Consider the following 24,318-nt stretch of genomic DNA (forward strand, 5'->3'; position numbering starts at 1 on the left):
CTTCTGTCACACAGATTAATTATTTAATAGCAGCCTCCTCTATATGAAGGGATGGCAATAAAGCTGTAACTGAGCTTTCTTCCCTTTGTCCTCCATAAGCCAGGAGTCCCTGCCAAAACTTCACAGATGCATACTACTAAGTTTGGCAACTATTAGCATCCCTAATGCCTGTAACAGACTTGAAGAATGAACTGAGGAAACCTGTTTTGGCATGGATCTCTAAGATATTGCCAAAAGTAGAAGACCAAGGAGAGAGATCAGAGGATAGGTTCAGAAGTTAGACCTATACCAGGCCTATACCTGTACTCTTGGAGTACGCTCTACCAAACAACATATCATCTTCAAGATAAATGTAATGCATGCAGACATACTACAGTGATGTAATTCCAAACTATATTAAACAAAAACAAACAAAAAAACCCCTAAAGATTGTCCCTGAGTTTACATTCTCTTGGTCATGAACCTCCTCAGCCTACATAACAAGCTCAGTACTGCAGACTCCACAGGTGTCAGTTTTCCATTAGACAAACAAGTCTAAAATGCTGAACAGAAGGCAAGTGTGATGCAAGAGCCAAAGACAAACAAATATACATAAAAGCCCGACTTCACCTCAGATTTATTCAGAACTGTTGCAAGTGAGGCAGAGCGCCACGCAGGGGAAAAAAACTTTAGAACACACCCTGTGCATCCTCCATCTCAAAGATTCCATCCACAAAAGGGAAGAATATTTACGTCGCATAGCAAAGTTCAAGCATCTTCATCGTATGGAATGAACCAGCTATAGTCATACCACATGGCAATCTTTTGTTGGATAATAATTTTAAAACACTAAAAAAAAAATAATCTTAAAAGTCACTAACAGTTCTGACCTAAGAAACTCATATACAAGTAGGTGAAGTACAGAAAGCTGTGTATATTGGTGTTCATAACAGTTTTTTATCCTGTGGATAAGAGTGACTAATTAGGGATATTCAGTTTTGGCACAATACAGAAAACAGTAACCTGTTCTAACTTGGATGGCCTGTGCTTGTAAAGAGTTTAACTGATACGGTGTACTGCATTATGTAAATATAGACACAAAGCTGAGGTACAAATGTAAGCCAGCTACGAGTCTTGCACAGCAGAAACATTTAAAAGCAATGTACATAAAATACAGAGGTAACAGCTATTTATATACTGTATCCAAAATGGCTTGGGATAGAAAAGATGGCATTATTCAAGGAGAGTGCATTCAAGATACTAAGGCCTTTTGTTTATTCTTCCAAACAAAACCACCACAAACGATACTCTGCTATTTCAAATCTCCTTCTCCCAACCAAGCACTACAGTTTTAAAAATTACAGCTCAGAATCATCATTATCTTGTTCAGCTCTATTCATGCATATACACGCATACAGAACTATGGTGACAGGGTTAGTGTGGAAAAACAATCAACCTGACTTAAAATTAAAAAGAGAAGCAGCTCTACACAGTCTAGAAAACAGGAAAAAAAAAAAAAAGGCGTTTTTTTTAAACAACACCTATACCACAATGCAGGTTTCAATTTATAATGGGAAAGCAGCAACTAAGAGCAACACCTCCCCTAGGAGTGGTGACTGAACTCCGAGTTATGAAATCAAACAAGAAATACAGCTTTTCGGGACTGCAGAGCTCCAGACAAACAGCAACGCTCTCCTCTCACCCCTCTCCGCAGGGCCACGGGCAAGCCCCACCATTATATATATATACACTGTCCCGGTGTTCATTACAATTCATAGTGGCAGCCAAGGGGTGGGGAGCACAGGGCAACCTATGGGTGCAAACACCTGAAGGATGCAGACAAACGCAGACCCCCTTTTTTGGCAGTTTGTTATAGAACAATCGACGCACACCTTTGGAAATGAATATTTAAATTGCTTGGTGTTTTTGCAAGAATCAACATGTCTACTTACAAGGTGGGGAGGGGACAAAAAGCACTTCAGCGAAGAGAGTTGGCATTTGCCTTAATGCATAAATGACTTGGGCTTTTTACTATAAATAACCAGAACTGCCAACCAAGACGCAGGCTTGGCCAGAGACAAACAGCTTCTCTGTGATGAGACCGGCGGGCAGATGAACCCAAAGGGCCTTTTAACCTTCTGCTGCTGCTGCACCACATCTGCATGCACAGCCACACGGGCTCTGCTCGTCCCCTACACGTGTTTCTTATCACGCGGTCCTGTCCATGGGCACCACTCCCAGATATTACATGCATGTGATGAAGAAAGTCCAGCCATGGTAACAAAGCAAGTTTCATATTTGCTTCATTAGGACAATCGAGAACAGAGGAGGATAATCAGTTATGAAATATATGGAGACTCTTTACACATTTCAAACTAAATAGCCCTCCTTGACTCTCCTGTTTTCAAGATGTGGGAGAAATAAGGCATGGTCTTTTATTTGATCAACTTTAAGATTTTAGAAATATTTTTGGTTATTTCTGTATTGTCCATTTCATATAGAGATTTCTGATTCTGCTGCAGAAGTATTTCCCATTGGCACTGAGTTTTCTACTCGTTTCAGGAGTGGGCTAGAATTTTTCACTTCTTACAGGAGTTTCTTGTGCTGAATTGAAAGCCTTGAGGAAGCTGACACACTTGCTCATCTAAAACTGGATAACGGGACTCTTAGGTATGGCTAAGACAGTCAAAGATCTGGCTGAGAACACTGAGATCAGAAATCCACTGGGAGCCTCACCTGAAGGGGGAACAGGGTGAAAAATGGCTATCAGAAATGAAGAAGAGAGCTTCAGCTAGCTCAGGGAAGGGAAGAAGGCTGAGCTACTCCTTCTCCTCTCTGGCTCTGAAGTAAATAGTTGCTTTTATAAGGCATGCCAGGCCGCAAACAGCATGTCCTCTCCTCATTCCCATTACACTCCCTCTTTCCCTCCATCCTGTCACCTGTCCCCCTCTGCTTCTCTGGAATTTTCATTCCCAGGTTTGTCAGAACCAGGAATCCTGCGGAGGAGTTTCTGCACATGGCCTGCTCCTCCTGCCATCCTCAGGCTGCTGTCCATAATGCTGAAGCAGCAAGAGTCAGCCCTGTCTACAGGAAGATTAAGACGTGCTATACAAAGTCATTCAGGGGAAAAAAAAAAGTTAAAAGATGCTAGATTTGTTTGGTTTGTTTTTAAAAGCCTGGGTGGTTTCTTGTCTCTGTGAAAGCTTCAAATGAGGATTGTACAAGCAAACTCAAGGGAGACAGCGATGTTTCAAACAATTACTTTGGACAAAATAAAGCAGCACTAGTAGATTGCCCATACTATAAACTATGTTTTTTCAAAATGAAACAATCCTTCAATACTGACAGTGTCATTTTGGATAAATGATGCTACCCTAACTGGGTAATCAACTGAAACAAGTAAAAATAGAGCCTGTCACACCATCAGTTTTTAAATCTGAAATCTTCACTGATCTCAATGGGTTATTCTGCTGAAAGGATAATGGGACACAATATGGGCTAAGGGAAGTACTTAATAACTTTCTCATTTTTCTGCCATAGACAAGGAATCACAAAACAGTTTGTTCAAATCCAAGAGAGAAATAGCATGCAATTTGCAGCTTGATTTCATTATTGATCAGTCAGTAAACGGAATTTATTTATACACTACTTGATGCACTTCATAAAAAAAACAAGAAAGTAGATTCTCCCCAATTTACTGCAACATCAATGGACAGGATTTCTGTTGATTTCAGAAGTGCTGTATTTGACATGGCACAGTAATACAACAGTGGCAGACTCCCTACCTGAGGGATGTCCTACAGACCACTGCAGTATTTGACAGGTTTCTTCACTCCACATCTGGTTGATACAAACACAGCACTTTGATCCTGAACCTTTGTTAAGTAACTCCCACTCATTAGGTGGAAGGGATAAGTTTGTTTTTCCAAACTGCAGAATGTCTCTCTCTCTAGCAGTAGAGACCATTCAGAATGGCACACTGCACGGCACAGGGCGAGAGCTCCTACTGCCACTAACAGCACTTGGAAAAAGAATTCGGGAACCCTCTACTGTTTCCTGGTTTTGGAAATAATGGAAGCTGCCACCAAGTCCTACTCCTTTTTAGTATACCTAACCTATACAAAAGCAGCTCACATAATATGTTATATTTTTTTAAACTGTCCTTCAGTATGTTTTTTAGCAACTCCTCATTCAGCTGGACTTGAAATGTGTCCCTCTTCTCCCCTCTCCAAAGAAACGGTGCCGTTTATCCAAGAACGGATATCAGTGTGTTAATGAGATCGCAAATGGGTACCGAAATCTTCATGTAGTTTTTCCTCTCCTTAAAAACCAGACACACAGAAATTACAGGGATTCTGAGTAGGTTTGGGAAAGAAAAATTAAAAAATCACACAGAGCATATTCTAGTTCTGCTAGACCTTACGTTTTCAGTGTACTTGCAGTTTAGACACGTCCTAAATATCCGGTAAAACATCTTACACAGTGACATGCATCAAACAGAGAATCTGTTGAAGGTGCAAGAACTCTGCAATTACTCTTTTGCCTGATTTTGGAGCCCAGCATGGTCATTAATGAGATTAAACTCTTTGTTCTTTCAGTCCTCACTCCCTCGTTTTTATCTGCAGAGCAAGCATTCTCATGACACAGGAGCAACATTCCCTCTCGTTACTCTGGATCTTTAGTCAAAGTCAGTATAGCTCGCATCTATATTTGATACATAAATGCAGTTGAGTCACAAATTTTCAGTCCTACTAATATTTAAACAGTATCAAATCAGATAAAGCAGAGACAAGCTACAGGGCTTTCAAAGATATTTCAGTTTAAAACCAGCATTTTGACTACACAGGCACAGATTATTTTCAGCTAGAGTTCTACTGCATGTGGCATAAATTACAAGGCTTAAGAGATGATGTTGCTTACTTGTAATATCAACCTCAGCATTTGCAAGTGGAGGCAGGTTAGGTGAGGAAAAGGCATTGAAACTCCCAGCATCCACCTTAGTCACCCTATTTCCCCTGTACAGTTTATTATAAAAATACAGGCACACCTGCAAGACAAGTAAAGAAACAGGTCTATGAATAAGCCAGTAATTAAAAGATTCAGTAGATAAATACTGTAGTCTGTCCTTTATAAAGTGTTTTCTAACTCTTTAAAGCAACTCAGAGGCTAGTAGATGTTTACAACTCTTACCCTTTCAAAAAGAGTTGGCACATCTGTCACACATTGGTTTAAGAATTTAAGAACAAAACAAGAGCTAACTAGTTTCGTAATCCTCTCATGAGGCATGGGCTAGGAGACAGCAAATTTTCCTGAGTCCACTTCAGAAACAGAGGAAAGGAACAGTGTGGACTTTTCAATAAGTTCATCAGTTATATCTAAATTCAGAGACCAAAACCTTAACAAAAGGCCTAGTGAAAACAAGGATAACTTTCAAAAGAGTTACCACAAATAAATAATTAGGTTTTTTCTCAAGTCCCTTAAAGTTTGTCCATTGGAATTTAAAGGAAAGCAGATACCTCAAAGTTGTTATAAGTTAATAAGACTTTGGCCAGTCAGCTACTGCTGTTGTGTTACAAGAACTGGCTTTGGGAGAGAGGCAGAAGTGAAATGGGGTGTAACCGGACCAGTTTTGTCCCTGATTTTTGGGCTGCACAGCACCAACATCTTTAAAGGCAGGGTGCTGAGACCATGGAGGTACTTTCATGACATTAGGGATATCATCCTTCACACTTCAGTCTTCAGGAACTAGAGCTAGAAGACACTCCTACCAGTTTTAGAACAACTTTAGAACTTCAAAGTAACTTTCAGTTAAAAAAACTGACTTACAGGTGTTTCAGATCCCATTTATTTGCAAGGGAACCTCTAACTTCAAGACTGCTACAAGCTACATTTCAGACTTGATAGTCTTTATAGATTGTATATGGGGGATATGACTCCTGAGAAAACGGCACGTGCTTTGCCATGGAAGTGCTTTGTTACCTCAGTGGAATCCATTTATCTTCCTGTGTAAGTGCAATTCCTCACCGCCTACCGGATATTTTGAGTATAATACATGTCCTGGCTAGAGGGAGAAAAGCAGTTTCTGAGATGGTTTTCACAGGCAAACAGACCTCAGGAATCACAAACTGCCCAGCAAAGAGCAGTGCCCCCAGAAGGTTGGCTCGGCCGTCATTCTGCAGCTCATATATGGGCACCTGAAGAGCAGAGAGTTAAATTACACCCTGTCCCTTAATTAAAGCCTACACAGCAGGAAAAAAAAGAGTCCAACTTATGCAATACAAACACATGAATAATTTATGTAACTATGATTTATGACAAATAAAGTTTCCTTCTTCATCTAAACTATTTTAGACTGCAGCAGATGGCAGGGTTTCCCTCTGTGCTTAACAGACTTTTATAATAGCGCTCAAAAGCTAATATAGAGATTATTCTAGTGTGATTAAGCAAATTAAAAGACTGTTTCAGGAAAAATATAAAAAACAGCAAGCAGACATAGTTAAAATGACTGAGCATGGGAGAAGTGACTGTAAAGAGGAAAAGCAAAAGTCCCAGATCATACAGAACTGCCGCTATGGGCTTCACAACAGCTCTCTTGCACCATCTTTCCTCATAGGACAGAAAATCTCAGCCAGCAGGTTATTACCGACAGAAAAGGACAAGATAAAAACCAGAAATTTGGTCTGCTGAGTAATGACTTCCGTGCCTTTTCAGACTGCCTCTCGATTAACAGATTATCAGAGCTCGTTTCAGCAAAGAAAAATAATCACATGCTGCATTTCTAGATCGTATGTCAGGCAGCTCTCCAAGCAATAAAGCCAAAAAGAAAGTAAAACCTTGCATATGATGCATCAGAACTAGACTGCTCCATGTCAAGACAGTAAGTGGGAGCCTGCTCCTTCCTAGACTTTTGTATTTTGACTTCAAATAGACCACATGTGAAAGGGAAGTTAGGAGATGGGAGAGGGGGATTTTACAGTACGATGTTTCATCTCTCTTTTGTGATTAGAGCTGTATTTTACACCCAAACAAGCTATTCTAGTAAGAAAACCCCTTCCCCCCAGAGAACATGCAAAGGGCTGATCTCCAGCTAAGAGAATGACAATTAATAAATGTAGTCTTTCGAGGAAAGGAAACAGACCATGTTAAATGCTTTATGTAACAGAAATGATCAAAAAATGCTTAGAGATTATTAAAAAAAATATAAAGAATGCAACAATGAGTAACATTAGACAGGATAACAACTGATGAAGTAACAAGGAATAAGCTTTAGGGCTTTAAAAGAAAAAAAGACAGCTTACAACCAGCAGCCACCTGAGGTTGGAAAGATGCTTCTCTTATAAACCGATTAATACACAATGGCCAATGACAGGCTCTTACATCTTTCTCTGAGGCATCTGGCCCCAGCCATAATGAACTACTAGTCTGATTTTGTACAGAGTTGTGAAGTCATTAATGATAACATTATGGGGCAGATCCTCAGCTGGTGAGCCCGTCAATTCTCACTAATTTCTATCAGCACTGTGACCATTCACCCTGGCCAGAGGCCCACCCTGCGCTACTAAACCATACAGAAATCATCAGGACACCACCTAGTTTTGCATATAAAAACCAAAAATGAGGCTTCTGACTTCAAACTAAGCCCATTACCTGAGATCCTGTCAGAACAATGGTTTTACCCAGGTTCTCACACATGAAGGACAAGGCTGAAGCTGTGTAGGCCATGGTGTCAGTGCCGTGAAGGATCACAAAGCCATCGTACTTTTCATAGTGCTCCTGGAGATGGAGAGACAGTTTTCACATGGTTACAGCAATGCATAGGCATCAGCAAGGGGGGTATATATTGCATTAGTTTTGCTGATGTAAGCAACAGCACAACACTTTAAAGGGTAGTACACACATAATTCCTCCTAAAGTTATCCTGGTTTCAGTTTAAATACAATTAAGGGTTAATAGGACAGTAAGAACTAGAACTAAGTAATTCTAATTATGGAACAGTCAAAGAGATTCTTCTATGTATCCATATTAATGCAGCATTTTAAAACCAGAAGACTGCTAATTAAGAAAAGCTTAGCAATGGCTTTAAACAGGAATGTTAACATATGCAAATTAGTCGTATAGTCTGATTTCTTGTCGCCGCTTTTACTTTAGGGATTACATCATTTACAGGAACAGATTAGGCAAACCAAGGCTATCATAATGTATAGAAAAAAAACAGTCCATTTAATCCAGGCAGCAGACAGGCAAACTGCCAGTGTCAGAGTGCCCTCTTCTGCTGAAAAGTCATCCTTTCTGTAGCAGTGAGTGAGTCCTGCAACAGAAAGAGGTGAAGAGGCTTCTTCATGTCCGTTAATGTACGTACACCTCCTGGCTTTTGCGAAGTGCCTTAGACTCTCAGTCAGGCACATACGGATGCAAAAAGGAATTTTACACCTTTAATCTACACACTATTCCACACAGGACTTTTTTTAATGCAAAGCCACGAATCGCACAGCTCCTCCTGTCGGAATAAAGCAATGTGCTAGCTTTTGGAGGAAAAAGAAGTTGATTCCTCTATTGTAAGAGTGATGCACATAATAAACACTGCAGTGAGAGGCTGATGTCTCTGATGTAATTTGGTAACATGGAAAGGGTGACATACAAGGCTAAGCAGATGTATGAAGTGCCACAATGCGGGAAAAAAAGGGGAGTTTACCATAGAATTAAACAAGATTTAATTTTAATTACACTTCCTGTGCTACAGTAGGCACACACATTTGGCATCTCCTGATAATAAAGTCACCTCCAAACTCACCTGTCGATTTCTACTTTTCCTTTTGCTACTCCTTCACTGCTACTTGTGCCTACATGTCATTACCTACTGGAAGTGTCAGGGGATTTCTGCTGATTTCTAACAAGTTAGCCAGCAGAACAACAGCCAAGATCTTTTTGTAGGCCAAACTACAGTGTGATGCAAAAAGCATGCTGTAGTTATTCACCAACGCAGTAATACGTCAGTTTCCAGAAGGGCAAAGATCACAGAAATAGCCACTTGTCCTCTCTAACTCAATCAATACACTCATGAATACTTTCAGCCTTATGAACCTTATTAGGTGCTAAAGAACATAGCTTGGTTTAAGCTTCATAACATAAAAGATCAGGCTGGCAATTAAGGAGATTTCCTACAGAAACATCTTAGAATGTTTCGGTCTGGAAAGTCATCAGCACATTACAGCTGTGCCAAGTACGTGTCAAAGATGAACACAAAGTGGCAGTGTCTATACATAAGCCAGACAGTTAAAGGTTTTTTTTTCCCCTTCTCAGCACTTTTCACTCGGATCACACATACTGGATATTTATACATACAGAGAAGCCACATTCTGTGTATGAGGAAGAAGCATTTTTGGAGCTCAGGAGTTTTAACAAAACTAACGTGTCATGGAGGAAGAAAAGTAGCTTTTCTCCTTGTTGAGCATGGCATGGCATTTTTCGTGTTACTCTTCTCTTGTACCTGGGCTTGTCCCAGCTGTGTCCCCGCTCCGTCCTACAGCCTTGTCCACCCAGACACCAGCTCTGTCTCCTCTCTGCCCTGGCAAAATGGATTCCATAGGACGAGAATCATCCCTAGTTTGGTGGGTTCAGGATCAGAGGATCTAAAGGTGAAAGACTGTTACCTGAATCGTCAGCAGCATTCTCAGCATTACTACGCTGTTTGCAAGCGTTGCTGCAGCTTGGTCAAAGAAGGAAATTTACACTATAAAGCCCGCTATCGCAGAGTGAGCAGGAGTGGAGGAGCAATATCTTACCAGGTTCATGGTTATTTATTTCTGACAGCTGTATATGAATTCCTGGTGTGAAGTGTGTTTAATGCTTTGCATTTTTCTTAAAAGCACACAGCTAAGTTCAGACACAGGGACAGGAGCAAAGAAATGCTGATTTTTTTAATCTAGAGGAGGATGTAATGAATTAATCTATATATGCAGAAATATCTAGGGCTTTAAACATCTCCCACTGTGGGAAACTTAACCACGATAGCGTTTTTTCTACTGGCTGCAAAGCCAAAGCTGGTCAAAGTCTGTCTGTGTCCAGAGTAACAAAGGCATAAAGACGTGAAATTATTTTCTATGTCTATAGCTAACTATTAAGCTATTTGAACACTCGAATGATGTGTAACTAAGCAACCTGCAGTTAAGTCACCTACACCTCAGGATTTTATTCAGCGTTTTTGGACAGCGACTTTTAGTCAACATTTTAGAGCATATCAACCTACACATTACAGACCTTATTCAATCAGACCTGCAATTTTCCTATTTATTTTCTTGTACAGAATTATGACACGTCTCACCATTGGAAGACCTATATAACTTCAATGAGTTTGCAACATTTTCAAAAGGAAAAACTAATAATAAAAAAAAAATCGGCAAGCCTTGCAAGGACAGGACTTATCACTTTTTGAGTAATTAAGCAAGATACATGACATTTACATTTTAAATAAACAAATACATATGTATAGTATTGCTGAATTATTTTGTCTTGCTAAGTATACTAGGTACGTCGATGGTTTTGTTTAAGCAACACACATATCCCACACCATAGTACCTCAAGTTTCTTTGCAATTCTCGCCCAGTCCTCTGGTGTCATGTTGGAAGAATCCAGCAGTGGTGAGAGCTCCAAGATTGTGTAAAAAATTCTTTTGTTTTGCTTAGAGACACTATAAAGAAAGACAATTGGAAAAAAAAATTCTTAGAGCTAGTATCACTTCATCAGTTCTGATTTTCTCTCTAAACCAGTAGTTTTCACCCTTTTTCTGCTCATCCCCCAAGTCTATGGCAAAAAAAATGGTCTTAAATTTGGAATATTACATTTCAAGTTTAGAAGTTCATGGCTTGATGCGGTTTAAAGCACAAATCCCTAAATTTAATTTAATAAAAAATGTGATTTGTGAGGAACGGAAGAGCTGGTAAAACTAAAGACAGCAAAGATGAACCCAGACTTACTTTAAGTTTGGAATTGAGTCTAATGAAAGTCAATACCCAGCCTTAAGGTTTAAAAATGCTGCATAAGCTATTGAGAGGAATCTATAAAGCTCCCAATGTTTATAGGGGGTCAACAGAAGAGTTGTAAAACTTTTTGATCCTTTTGATCCTTTCATAAATAAAAGCAGACACCCTATAAGTGGGTTATCTTCCCTGACAGAAACAGTACCTTCTCTTAAGAATCTTATGACTGGGATTCATTTTTGTGGCCTGCAGAAGATCCACTCTTCTCAGTTTCTCTGACCTCAGATTTGGAAATAAAACTCTCTTTGTTAGTTGAGATCTTCAAGTAAACTGTTGCCTTTGCTAGTAAATAGGCCAACTTTGTAAAACCCCAGTCCCAGCCTACTAGGCCCATTGCCACCTTGTTATGAAAGTTTGCTATATGATACCAGATGTCTCTTGTTATGATGAGGAGTTTAAGCATTTAATATAATAATAGCAAAGATCCTAAAATACTGGCACAGGTTGAAAACAGAGACCGCAGGACTATTAGCAACTCAGTGGCGATCAGTTATTGGTCATTGAACAAGTGCAACCCTGACAGCTGGGAAAAGACTGCTCCAAGTACAGCAAGAACAAGACAAAACATTTATGCAAGAGAAAAAAAAAAACAAAAAACAAAAAAACAAAACAAAGATGAACAGTCAAGGAACAGGATAAAGTACCTGTGGGGCTGAGAAATGTAACATCAGGCTGTGTGTAGCGCAACAGACGGAAACTAAAGACCTAGAAGTGTTTAAGTACTCCAGCGTCTTACAAAAGTACACAATCCCAAATCTGGGGGTGGACTCATCGAAGGAGATGATGGCTATGGAATCACAGTGGGACTGTCCCAGCTCGAAGCCTCCTGGCTGCTCTCCCTGCCTCCAAGGACCACAGGTCTCCCTTTCTCCACCTGCCTGTCTCAAGAAATGTGACTCCTCAAAGACCTTTCATTTGCCAGCCAAATGGACCTACAGAGCACGTGTTTTACCCCCCCAAAAAATATGCCCATTTCTGCACACTAATTTTCTAACCACTCAGAGTAAAGTCAACTGCCTATAAATTCCCCTTGGCTAGTTAAGATTTGGGATTAAAAAAATAACCCTACTAGTATTGTTTTCCGATACCTTTCTGAAGCTTGGAAGAGGGCAGAATATCCACCACTTTCACCCATTCTTACATCAGTTGCAGTATGTCCCGGTTTAGCAATGCACTGGCCAACAAGCAGCTAACAAAGAACGGCTGGCGGGTCAGCTCTCCCAGGCAGAGCCATCCGGAGCACGTTTTACAGCATCTTGTGAGTGTTCTCAATGCTCTTCCACTGCCTGAGGATGATGGAAAGCTCCCTGCCTGCTGTAACTGTGACAGATGCTTACAAAGGCTGTAGGAAAGACCAGGATACTGCATGGATGAGTAGAAGTTCCCAAAATAGGTGCTTAGGGCACAGAAAAGTTGATTACCTTCCCTTGGCATTTGCAATCGCATTTTGTTCCCATTTGCTATGCATATATGTATTTATAGAAACTAAAAAATATGCAAAACCAGGAGTCAGTGATCAATTCATCAGCTAATAAAATCTGCAGACCTGCTCTCCTTATGAGGCCTGTAAGACAGCTGTGTATAGCAGAGAGAATATTTAAACAATATATAGTTTTCATTCATAATCAACCAACATACTGTACCCAAGAAGTTAGACTTCACATGAAAAATTGCCTTGTTGGATATCACATTTATACATGCTAAGAGTAACTTTGGAATTCAGTTGAAAATCTGTGAAAAGAAAGTTCCCCTGAGATTGTGCTGTTTAAATTAAACAAGATGTACTGACAGCAGAGACCAGCCTGGTCTACAACTTCCGATACCTCTCCCTAAACAGAGATCATGTCGTTCCTCTTACGTAAAGGTTATCACACAGATATACAAAGTTCACAAAATACTCCTATTTTCTCTTACCAGAAACTCACAATATTTCTCAACTGCCTAGTTAAAATATCACTCGGCTAGCACAAAGGAGGAGATGGCAAGTTGCCATGACTGACCTCCAGAAACGACACTCAGCAGTGCCAGAAAAACAAGACAAGAGTGTTTTTCAAACCTCAGGTTTTGATGCGAATTATTGTTTTAAGCTTTTCAGTTCTTCATGGAAAAGATCTGCCAGGAGAAGTAGATTTAGGAGTCAAATGGATATATTAGTATAGTTTTGTTATATTTCAAATCCCTTAGAGTATTTAAAAGTTATTCGGTTACAAGCACAGTATTGTAACAGAGCTCCATTTTTCTTAGTATAATCACTGTATTTAACACAAACTGCATATTCACATCAATACTGCTCCACTGGGAGTCCATTTCTTTTCCTTTTACCCCTTTTTCTGCCATCTGCCTTTTAAGTGGTTATTTTTAAAACCTTCACACAAAGACCTCAATGCAAAATAGAAAGAAATTAATAGACTTTACGTTTTCTTTGTATGCCCTGATTTTCTCCTTAAAGATTAAAGAATATCCATTTTTACTCTTACAGCAAAACAGCTATAGTCCCATTTATTTTTTAATGACTGTGTAAAATCATCCATTGTGCAAAGTTAACATGTTTACAGGGGTATAGTCATTCATCACAGCTGGGGAATATCTCAAATTAGCATATTGCCCTCTAAATAAAACCTATAAGCTTATTAATCATTGCCCAACAGTTAAGAAGCAATGCAGATTAATTATAAGACCATCACTTGTTATCACAATGTTGCATAAATTTGTGAAAGACAATCAGCTTTTAGGGTTTTTTTAAAAACAGAAGGCCTGCAGAATTAAAGCATGAGGCCTATTCAAAGATGCATTAATTAGATGCGACTTTTTCAGACAAATGCAGAAGATAATTCACATGGACCTGTATATACAGTTTTCTTAGTTTCTACAGAATATTTGTATGCCTGCACAGTAGCAACTTAATATCCAAAAGAAGAAAAAAAAAGGCAGAACTAAGCGGCCCAGAGTGATTACTTGTGGTCTAATTTAAAAGTTATTTCTCAAGCGGTTGTAAGACAATTCATTGCAAATTTATCAGACATCTTCTATTGTGTCAGACATGGTGGGCTTTTTCGTTTTAAGTCAATATAAGCATTTTTGTTAATCTCATAGTGGATTCTTCACATTAAATGTTCGGATACTTCCCTAACCTCCCCTCTCCCCAAGGAAAATGTACTTACGGGAGCACCAGAGTGTCATCTGGAAATTCACGGATGTGGCTCAGTTTTGTTTCTTTGGCATATGCTTCGTCATGCAGCATTGGCATTGTTTTCAAGCTGTTTACTAATTTATTGGCCTCAGGAGCAAGTCCTTTAAAAATAAAGAACAAAATAAGTAAATAAAGGAGCAGGCACAGAAGGAAGAAAGTGGCACAGTAAGGAGGGAAGAAGTCGAGTTACACAGCTGTTTGCTCGTCCTTCCAAATTGAATTTAAACAGTCTATTTCCAGAACATTAAAACAGAATATAACCAATAAATCTACTTGCAGTTATTCTTTTCTTGATTTGAAATAAATAAATCCTTTATTTAAGAGAAATAATGTTACAAATCTCTTCCATATCAAATATTTATCTTTTACCTGCTTTAGTTATTGCTCGTGTGTAGATACTGATCAGCAGTAGGGGCAGGAAGGCAATTTTGCAATTGCAGCAAAAAGCTACCGTTCTTTTTTACATTTGCCATAGCTATTTCTACCTACTGGCAGAAGACTTACAAAACAGCGAGCATCATTTTGTAGTACGAAGTTGGGATATTTTTACCTGAGCTTCTTAGCCTGTAGCAGTATTGGCACAAACAGCAAGGTACTGGTACGACTATGTTGGAAAGCTGCAGGTTATATCAATAGCATTTCCACTGAGAAGAAAATAAGTAAGACAAAGCTAAAGCAAAGCCCACAGTAGGTATTGAGCACTGGCAGGTACAAAGATATATATACACAAATATACAGGGAAATCTGTTAGCCAGAACGGCACCTAAGTTTTTGATGTTACAATCCTCAGCATTATGGAACTGAGCTCATGCGTGAATCCGAATTGCAACTCCTCTCCCAACACCCTGTTCAGGAAGGATGGCAACAGTACTGGTGTCTGCAGTCAGAAGCTACCCTGTTCTTGTTAAGTCTGACTTTTTGAGGTGTTTTTCCTTCAAGGAACTTCCATCAGAGGTATATTTCCTTCTAGACTGGTGTTACTGTGCAGTTCAGTTTAATCTCAGTGATGGTTTTATACCACCTCTTCAGACGGTGAACAAACTCTCAAACCTCATTATTCTACTTCTGCTAGTTCTAGTTATTCCTAATTCAAGGGCAGGTAATTCCTACCTCCTAGCTCTTCTGTTTGTTTAAACACAATTCTTATTCAAGTTAGTATAGGTATTTTTTTTGTTTCGTCTTCAAAGAGCAATTTTTATTTAAAATACTCCAAAACACAAAGAATATTTTTAATAGCATTTCTTTTTTTCCCATTTACTTTCCAAACTGATGGAAAAATCCTTAAGGACCCCCTAATCTCCCTTCCTGGCTTGCCCTAAATGAAGTAGCGGGCCCCTTCATAGCCAACTTTCTCACAGGATGGCACCAGCATTTGAATGGATTTGTTTGGATTTCTGCCAGAATACTTTGTTTTACAAAACATACTTAACATACTCTCAAGCTTTGGATGTTTCATTCATTCCGCTATAATCCCTGCTCTTCCTATTAATGATGTTCCTAGCTTAGTCACAAATGGGCACTTCTGCTGTGCTTGGGTATAGAGTTGTTTGGCTCTGAAGCGCAGCCCAGTATCAAGTGTTTCCTGTATGCTTTCTGATTATTTTTCTGTTTGTTCAATGCTCATCTCACTCTGAATATTGACAATGAACTAGACTGTTTATTTTATGTATTTGCCCCAAGAACTTGAGAGCTGTTGTGCATTAATATTCTTAAATCCCTTCTCTACAAATGGCAGTTCCCCTTAATCACAAATCTGTTAGGATTTTTCTTTAATTGCTTGCACTGAACTTCAACTTTCTTTTTAAGACATTTTGCAGATGTATCCAAGATGATCGACTTACAACCGGTGTGTCCCCTAAATGCATCCACGTTTAGTAATGTTTTCTGCTTTACGGTTTCAAGAGGCAAACACTGGGGAACACAAGTGCAATAGTTCTAAGAACACTTCTACTTTATTATGCATGGAAAACATATTTTTCGAGCCAGGCTTGCTAACCAAGTATTTGAAGCAACTTCACCCCTGCAGAGAAGAGCCGGGCCATGCAACTTGTCCCAGCAGCTCTCACCAACTTCTGTCCTTTCTCTGCGTCACAGAGCAGAGGGACCAGGGCAGAACAGCAAACAAGCAATCGTGGCCGAGGAGAACAAGCACAGTTCTGTCTCATTGACATTTGAAGGCTCTGCTTTTCATGCCAGTGATATAGATCACACTGTTATAGCTACTTATCAATCAAGATACCCTATAGCCCGTGCTGCAGCAGAGAATGAGGAGTTGAACAAGTGTGATGTAGCTGTGTCCGCAGGGCTCTGCACCCGAGAAACCAGAGCTGGGGAGGAATGTGCTGCACCTCAGCACACTCAGGTCATCATCCCCAGTCCTAATTCACTGTCCACACCGAGCAACACAAAGGACTTCACTAAACCACATTTTACCTACAGGAACATCAATACAAATGGCACATACATTGATGGTGCCAGATCCCCAGATAACGACTACATTTTGCAAAGGCAGAGAAGCAGAAAGTGTTTTCCAAAATATTCTTTTCCGCAGCTGTAGTAATTGGGCTTTTGGAAGTGAGGTGTGTAGATTTCAAGGAGAAAAAGGTTTGGACTACAGCAGCGCACTGTTTGGCAGTCTAGTGTGTCTAGGAAAGACAGATAATTAACTAAGTTACCCAGGCAGACTCTATTGCAAGCTACATAATCTTTTTAAGGGGATTAGCTTAGTTCTACTTCTATTTGTTCAGTGCTTCTTCCCTTAATATTTGAGGTAAAAGCTAGGAAAGAGATTCAGCCTACAAGCCCAAGGAAATGATCTTCCTGAAAGCACCAACCAGGAGCAACATGAACACAAAGTGGATGCAAAGATTAATACCACAGAAGCCTCACTAAGGAGTGCAGTAAGATTCTCTTTTGGAACTGAGCTACTGATAGGCCAAAAGAGGCTGTTACAGAATGAAATAAGTAGGAGGAAGCAGAAGGAAAGAATTTTAAAAATGCACTGCAATGGCCTATTTGACAGCAAAACCGTCAATACTGAGTCTGTAGCTGACTCTGGTTGTCATCCCACTTACAGAAACAGACTATCCATCCTCTGAAAATTACTCCTGTGCAGGCAACCTGTAGGTGTGCAGAAAGTCCAACAGGTGCACGACATGCTGGAGTTGCCACACGTGCACAGATCAACCACAGAACCTCTCCGGGAGGTTCACAATCAGCCCTTGTGATGATAAATAATCGCTCCACACGTGCACAGTCAGCCCAGGGAATTGATTGTTATCAGTCTTGCACATAAGTGCAGTTCTGCACAGGAACATATTCCCTGCAGAATACAGTAAAACAGCCTGATTTTAAAAATGAAACTGGCAACTGGAAAGGCCACAGAAAAGCTTGTAAGCCTAGACAGAAGTTAGTCATGTAGAAGCCTAAGTTGATCGTTTCAATTTGAGCAGTTGCTGCTATGAAAGGTTCCATGCAGCTCAAGGAAGCCACTTCTGTTCACCTTGCTTGAAATAAAACATTTGTAGTTCCAGGTACGGTTGTAAACAAGCACTTTCTATCCATTGATTAATAAAAGAAGTGAGCATTACTTCCCCTCCTTTTAAGCATACTGCCTTTCCCATGCCCTTTCGCCAGCTTCTGTCTGAATACTAACGACTGCCAAATATTCTGAAAGAGGTGCTTGGGCTGCTCTGCTGCCAGAAAAGCAGGTTAAAACTCTCACCAGGATGGAGCAAGCCAGCAGCATTGGATCGTAACTGTTAGATTGCTTGCACATGCTTTAGTGAGTGACATTTGTTAAGCAAAAGGAAAACAAGACACAAGATGAGAAGAGGTTGTGGAATTCATTTATAAAAGAATTAGTTGTGATTTCAATTTATTTGCTTAAAAAGGTATTTAGGAAGCTGAAATAATACAAGTAGGAAGTTATTTTAATATAAACTATGCAGACAAATGGGAATGTTGCCACACAATCTGAAATAGAAATTTTTTACACCTTTGAGAGATTAAACACAAAGATAACAGCCATAAAAAAGCAAAGTAGAACAACCCCTTAAAGCATCTTCCCTACAATAATAAGGATCAGCCAGCTGCCATCTTCTGAGAAGGAGGATATGTATTAGAAAAAAAAATCTAGCCTAGGAAACTCTGAGATGCAGCCCCAAGGGTTTTAATCCTACAAATGAGTAGCTGAGAGAGTATTTCACAGGCAGGCTTGAACCAACACAAGCACCCACACTTCTGAACAGACACACACCAGCTCTGGAAATCCCAGGATGCTCCACTGCCTCCCAAGTGAAAGAGGAAGGAACCGAACAGATGTTATCAAAATTGGACGGCATCCCTCTCTCCAACCCCCTTCACATTACCATGTTTCCCTTTACACCAGTAAACGCACAGCCCCGCAGCAAGTCAGACCTGGCCTGAAATCCATTCTTCTCCCTGGACACATGAGTTGGCTGATGCTTCTGGCATCTCTTGTGATCTGTGCCTACTGAGGGAGGGTCTAGCGGTGCCTAGGTGCCACTCCAACCAGCTTCTGGTCTGAGGGGGTGTTAGGTGAGTTTAGGCATCTACCTGTTGACATTTAGGGGCACCTGAAAACGCAGAGCATATACCTGTAAGTACCTAAAAGGCTTTCAAGTGAAACGCAGGCAGTACACTGAGACATCTCACAGGTCAGTTTTGGTTTTAAACATTTTTACGGTGGTGGGAGGGGGTTTAGCACATCTAACTTCTTCATCAGCACAAGTCTCACCCTCCCTTGGTAAGGTGAAGCAGAAATCTTCAGTGATTTCTTGAAGGAAGCCAAGAGCTGGTAGGAAAGCAACAGAATCCTGCCCAGCGGCAGCAGAGTACAGGTGCTCAATCTGCTCTCCCCGCTCACGACACCTGGCGGGCTGTGCACTGCCGCACTCGCATCAGCCGCATCCGCCAGGTCACCGCTGCAAAACCCTTGACATGGCCGCCACCTGCGACAGCCCACGCTGGCCCCGTGGGAACGCCAGGCACGTGCTCTCCAGGTAGCCTGGGACAGCGGCTCTTTTGGTGCTAAAAAAAGACTGCATGACTAGTACGCTTAAGCTGGTTTCATTTTCAGCGTGCAAAGGAGGGGAAGAAAAAACCCTCATAGTTCAGGAAACACGTTGTCCCCTGCCAAAACCTGCTGTAACTAGCTGTGAGGCACGCTTGTCAGAAGAATGCCTATCAAATGAGCTACTGAAACAACCAGCCGGCAGGCACAGAGGGCCAGAGGACGGCACACACCCTCCTGGCACCGCTCACACCGGTACGAGGAACCCGGGGATGCTGAACCACAACCCGCAGTCACAACGCGCGGCTGTTGGTGAAGGACGCGGCCGCCTCAGCCCCGCTCGCCAACGCCGCATCCCAGCGCCCCGCCAGCCCCATCCCCCCGCTCCCCCTCACCCTTCACATCCTGCACCATGCCGATGGTGCCGCCCGTGTTGATGACCAGCACCCGCGCCTCGGCCTTCGCGCCGCCGGCGGAGGCCGGGGGGCAGCCGGCCAGGACTGTGGACAGGGAGCGCTTCAGCGCAAGGGGCTGCCCCACCGCTGCCGCCTCCATCCCGCTCCTGAGGAACCGCTACCTCCCGCGCCACCGGCCAAAGGGGAGTTATAGGGCGGTGCGGGGCCGCCCCTTCCCGCCCCGCCGGCTCGGGCAGGCAGCGGGGTGGAGCGTGCCCGGCCCGCAGCGCTGCCCCCGGAGGCGGGGAGAACCGCCGTGCCGCCCTCCGCAGCGGGCAGCGAGGGGCCGGCGGTGCAGCTGGAGGGCTGCGGGCGGGTGTGAGGTGGAGCCGGGGCGCGGTGGAGCCCCTCACCCCGGGGGAGCTGAGAGAGAGCGGTGGGGCCGAGCCCCGGCACCTCCCCTTGCACTTTGCGCCGCTGCGGCCGCGGGGCAGCGCCAGCCCGGGGAAGCAGCATGGCCCTTCACGCCTGAAGGAGTAAGCGAAGAGCAGCGGCGCTTTCTAGGCCCGGAAGGGAGAGGGGGTAAACAGGGCGCGGGGTCACCCCCGGCGAGGAGAGCAGCGTCCTGCCCTCTTTTTTCCAGAAAGCTCTTGGGGAAGAATGTGGGAACTTGCCTGGCCCCTGAGGTGATTCGTTCCTACCAAGTGTTTCCAAAAGCAGACAGCATGGTACAGACACACACCGTGCCCTCCATTTCTGCCCCCTAATCAGGACCCTCGGCTTTCATCCAAGTTTCCTTAAGAGAGAGGGAAGAGCTCCCACCTTCAAGGCTGCACATCAAGCCCTGGGCCAAATGGGGAGAGCCAGGTTCAATACTAACAACTGAAATACAGAAAATAAGGATTGTGGTGGGAGGGTCTTCTTGGGAGCAGTGGGAGTTGTGCCATAAGGAACAGCAGCCTGCAAAGCCACAACCTGTCCTGGCTGATTTCTGAGTTAAATCAAGCATCCATATACAGTCCTCTCATGTAGACTATATGATACTATTAGCCCACAAACTCCTTTATTTGAGCTGTTCTGACCCTTTGAGGTTGTTCACCCTCAAGCATTGGTATTTCCTAGGAACCCGTGACCATCAAATGATTCTTTGTACAGCCAGATCCAACATGGAATTGTGAAAAATAGCTTGTGTTTCTCAAAAGTCTTTCCAAAAGTGCTCAGGAAAAAAACTAGCTAACGGTCAACAGGGATTCCTGGTTGGGCATATGGCGATACCATCTCTATCCCTTAGCTGGGACCTCTGAAAAAGAAATGAGAATAAAGAGGATGGGGAAACTTAATACTTCAACCTCAGAAGCTCTGAATATCTGTCTGTTTTATCCTGATAATCATCTCTGCTGTCGTTGGCCACATCTGCAAAAAGCTGGTGATCGCCAGGAGCTGAATACCATGATCCCGAAATGGACATTTTCTGCACATTGGGGCTACTTTAGAGTCTCGGCTGATGCAGTGAAGAATGCAGAGTGAACAGGTTTAGGAAATGGTGACACATCTACTTCATTTCAGTGCTTCATAAGAAATGGCAGCAGTATTATTGCCCATAGCTCTGGTGATGGTAAGGCTGTAGTAGAATTGCTAGTGTCATCAAAATACACGGAGTAATGCTGAAATTTATATGGCTATGGAAAACAGTGATGTCTTCTGGTCTCACAATACCAGCAGTTCCTCCGGTCCTTTAGTACCTACAGAGCCAAACTGGTGAGAAAAGAGCTGTCATATGTAACAGAAAGAGTGGTGAAACAGAAGACTCGGCTCCATCTTATTTTAGATTGTAAGCTTAACTGAGCTCCAATTTATATTTCACCTGGTTGTTAACAACGATGGGGTAGGCATTTCTAAAATTTTCCTCCCCCTTTCTGTTAGTCTTCCTACATTTTCAGGCATACAAGGCCTTCTTCAACTCAAATGCTTCAAAATGGAAACATTAAGCTTTAAAACTAAATACCAATTTAAGGTTTAGTGTCTAGGTAATATAGTTGATACGTCTGGGTTAGAGGGCAATTTTGCAGGTAAAGGAAGTGGGGAGGTGTGGTGAAAAAGGTGATGTTATAGGTATTTTACAGAAAAATCTAGAGATATGCACCTTATAGACTCTAGAACTCAAAGAGGTTAATCGTGGGAATGGGGGCAGATTAAGCTCTGGCATAAAAAAAAAATCTGTATTAAGCCCTGTATTGGTGTTTAGCTCAGATACTGGTTTTACTTCTAAGATTCATCTTTGGAAGGTATATGGTGGTTTCTTTTGAGGATCACGTGAGATTAAGTATCAGGAGGCTGAAGTTGATTTCAAGAAAATCTGGTCAATCTTGAGGGCTGGTGTCATGAGATTTATTATTCATGGCCAACAGTAACGCAAAATTAGCAGGGTAGCTGGCTAAAACACAATGAGCCAGTTCCTGAGGACAGTAGCTGCTGAGAAGCCCAGTCTGTGTGAGCTGAGAATAAGCTGCTGTGCAATTACTATGAGGCAAAGCATGCAGCTTAAATGCCTGAGTAGTTACTCAGTAAGCCAAAGGAAGAACATGCTTCCTGTATGAAAGTGGTGGGAATTTTTGGCTCCAGGTCATATGAACTTACATTGTAAACTGTGTTGCAGCTTTTCAGTGAAGTTAATGCGATTTCAAGGGGGATGATGGGATGGTCCAAGCAATTTCTTCTACTCCAGTATCTGTGACTTAACTATTCCAACAGAAGTAAATTATATGCACTCCTCCAGGTTGTCAGCCTCTCTCGTATAAAGGGTGGCCCAAAACTTGGCCCGGAATTCTAGATATGGCCTCACAATTACCAAGTTGAGGGGAATAATCATTGCCCTTGACCTGCTGGTTTGATAGTCTTGCTAATGCAGGTCAGCATACTTTCAGCTTTCATTGCTGCACGCGCCCTTTGCTGACTCTGACGTGACTTGTCCATAGGACCCCCAAGCCCTTTTTGCACCACTGCTGTTTAATTTTTCAGTCTCCAGCCTGTACCGTTTTATGTAGTTATTCCATCTCAGGTCCAGGATTGTGCATTTGGCTTTGCTGAATTTTAGGAGGTTCCTGTCAGCCCCTCCAGCCTGCTGAGGTCCTGCTTTGCATTTCAGATTGGACTACTATTCTGCTTTCAGTTTGTCCCTGAAGATCTGTCAGATCTGCAAGCTGTCCAGGGCTCCTTTGCACTTCAGGACGGTCTCCCAAGATATCTTGCCTACTAGATCGCTGAAGAAGCCGAAGTCTGCCCCCCTGAAGTCAGAGCCTGTCATCTACTCTGGCTCTTCCTCACTTCTGTAATATGAAGGCCTGTTTGTGAAACATGTCCTGTTTTTCTTGCACCCAGATAGACTACAGAACTGCTTAACTGGAAGTGGGAAATATTTTGTAGTATTTGTTTGCTTCCCTTAGTTGTAACATTAGCAAGAACTAAAGACAGAGCAACTGTAGCCAACAAACACCTCAGCATCAGATTAATGATATTATACACCTAATAAGGCTTGACTAATGTTTGATTAATGCTTATTTTTTAGTTAGGAACAGATGGATTACTTTGTAGCTGCAGCGTAAGCCCGTGCTTGTTTATTTGAGACTCACCTGCTGTCTCAGAAAAATCCAGATCGTGGCAGTCCCTGCTTCCCCACTAGAAACAGCTGCACCTTTTCCTTGAGGATCCCAAGGAATCTCAGACTCCACAGCCCTTGACTGTCACTCCCTGACCCGCTCCTTCTTGTTTGTGAGTAGCAGATCCAGGAGAGCACCTCCTATATTCAGCCTGTCCAGCAACTTTGTCAAAATAATTGTCCCAGTGTCTATAAAATCTCTTGGATTGCTTGTCCTGGCTCCATATTGCCCTCTCAGATGTTGGGCTTGTAGAGTCCCCCATGAGAACCAGGACCTGCAATAAAGAGATGACTTCTCCCTAGATGAAGGGGCTTCACTCATCTCCTGTCCTGAATGAGGTGGGCTAGAGCAGGCACTGCTCATGACATTGCCATTGCAGCCCTCACTGTGATCCCGACTAGAAGGCTCTCAAAAAGCCTGTAAACCTTAATCTGTAGCACTCTGTACTTTACATAGATCTATGTCCTTTACATAGATCGGAAAACCAACCCCAGCCGCCATCTGCGTTGTCTTTGTGAAGGAGCCTGTGTCTGTGCACTGTCTCTAATTTATCATCACAACTCTTCAGCTGCACCCAGACATCTCGTTTCTCCAATTGGTTTCCCAAGCTGCATGTGTTGTTTTGTAGGAGCTTGAGGCAAGCCCTTGGTTGTCCGGCTTCCTTGAGTCAGAGAGAACCTCCACTGTTTAGGTTCTACAGGACTCCTTCCAGAAAGAAGTTATGACTTTCTGGTGAATATGCTTTTGCCTGTCCGGTAAACAATCAGATCTAAATCAAAAGGAACCATGAAATTGTTGAAAGTAAGTTGTATGTGTCATGTAATATTGTCTTTCAGATCTCTGATCAAAGAGACTTAGTTAACAAAAAATCAAAGCTCTGACTTAGAAGGGAAGAAGACAACATGTCTTCATTTTAACACAACAGAAATTTGAGTAGGATTATCAGAGTTGGTCAGAATTTCAATACGTGGTTTTATAGCATAATCAGCTTTTGAAAATGTTTCTGGCAAAAATATGCTAAAGTGTT

At 42.0% G+C, this 24,318-nt stretch overlaps 1 protein-coding gene across 7 annotated transcripts in view; it reads right to left on the reverse strand.

Annotated features, from left to right (window-relative positions):
- ASPG (asparaginase) overlaps window positions 1-19,881 on the reverse strand; it is a 55,796-nt gene extending 35,915 nt beyond the window's left edge. For 4 of the 7 annotated variants that reach the window (XR_010472731.1, XR_010472729.1, XR_010472730.1 and 1 more), the window contains exons 1-6: window positions 19,636-19,878; window positions 14,177-14,306; window positions 10,555-10,666; window positions 7,627-7,752; window positions 6,090-6,173; window positions 4,900-5,026 (exon numbers count right to left, since the gene is read on the reverse strand). Coding sequence is in view for 3 of the 7 variants with exons in the window: in XM_065063344.1 (XP_064919416.1) it covers window positions 4,900-5,026; window positions 6,090-6,173; window positions 7,627-7,752; window positions 10,555-10,666; window positions 14,177-14,306; window positions 19,636-19,795 (739 nt within the window). In the remaining 4 variants the exon portion in view is untranslated. Of the gene's footprint in view, window positions 1-4,899; window positions 5,027-6,089; window positions 6,174-7,626; window positions 7,753-10,554; window positions 10,667-14,176; window positions 14,307-18,624; window positions 18,804-19,635 lie in introns of all 7 variants that reach the window. The other 3 variants (XM_065063345.1, XR_010472732.1, XM_065063343.1) reach the window with 3 other exon arrangements.
- Between the last annotated feature and the right edge of the window lie 4,437 nt (window positions 19,882-24,318).

Source organism: Columba livia, chromosome 5 (genome assembly GCF_036013475.1).
Source record: "Columba livia isolate bColLiv1 breed racing homer chromosome 5, bColLiv1.pat.W.v2, whole genome shotgun sequence".
NCBI lineage: Eukaryota > Metazoa > Chordata > Aves > Columbiformes > Columbidae > Columba > Columba livia.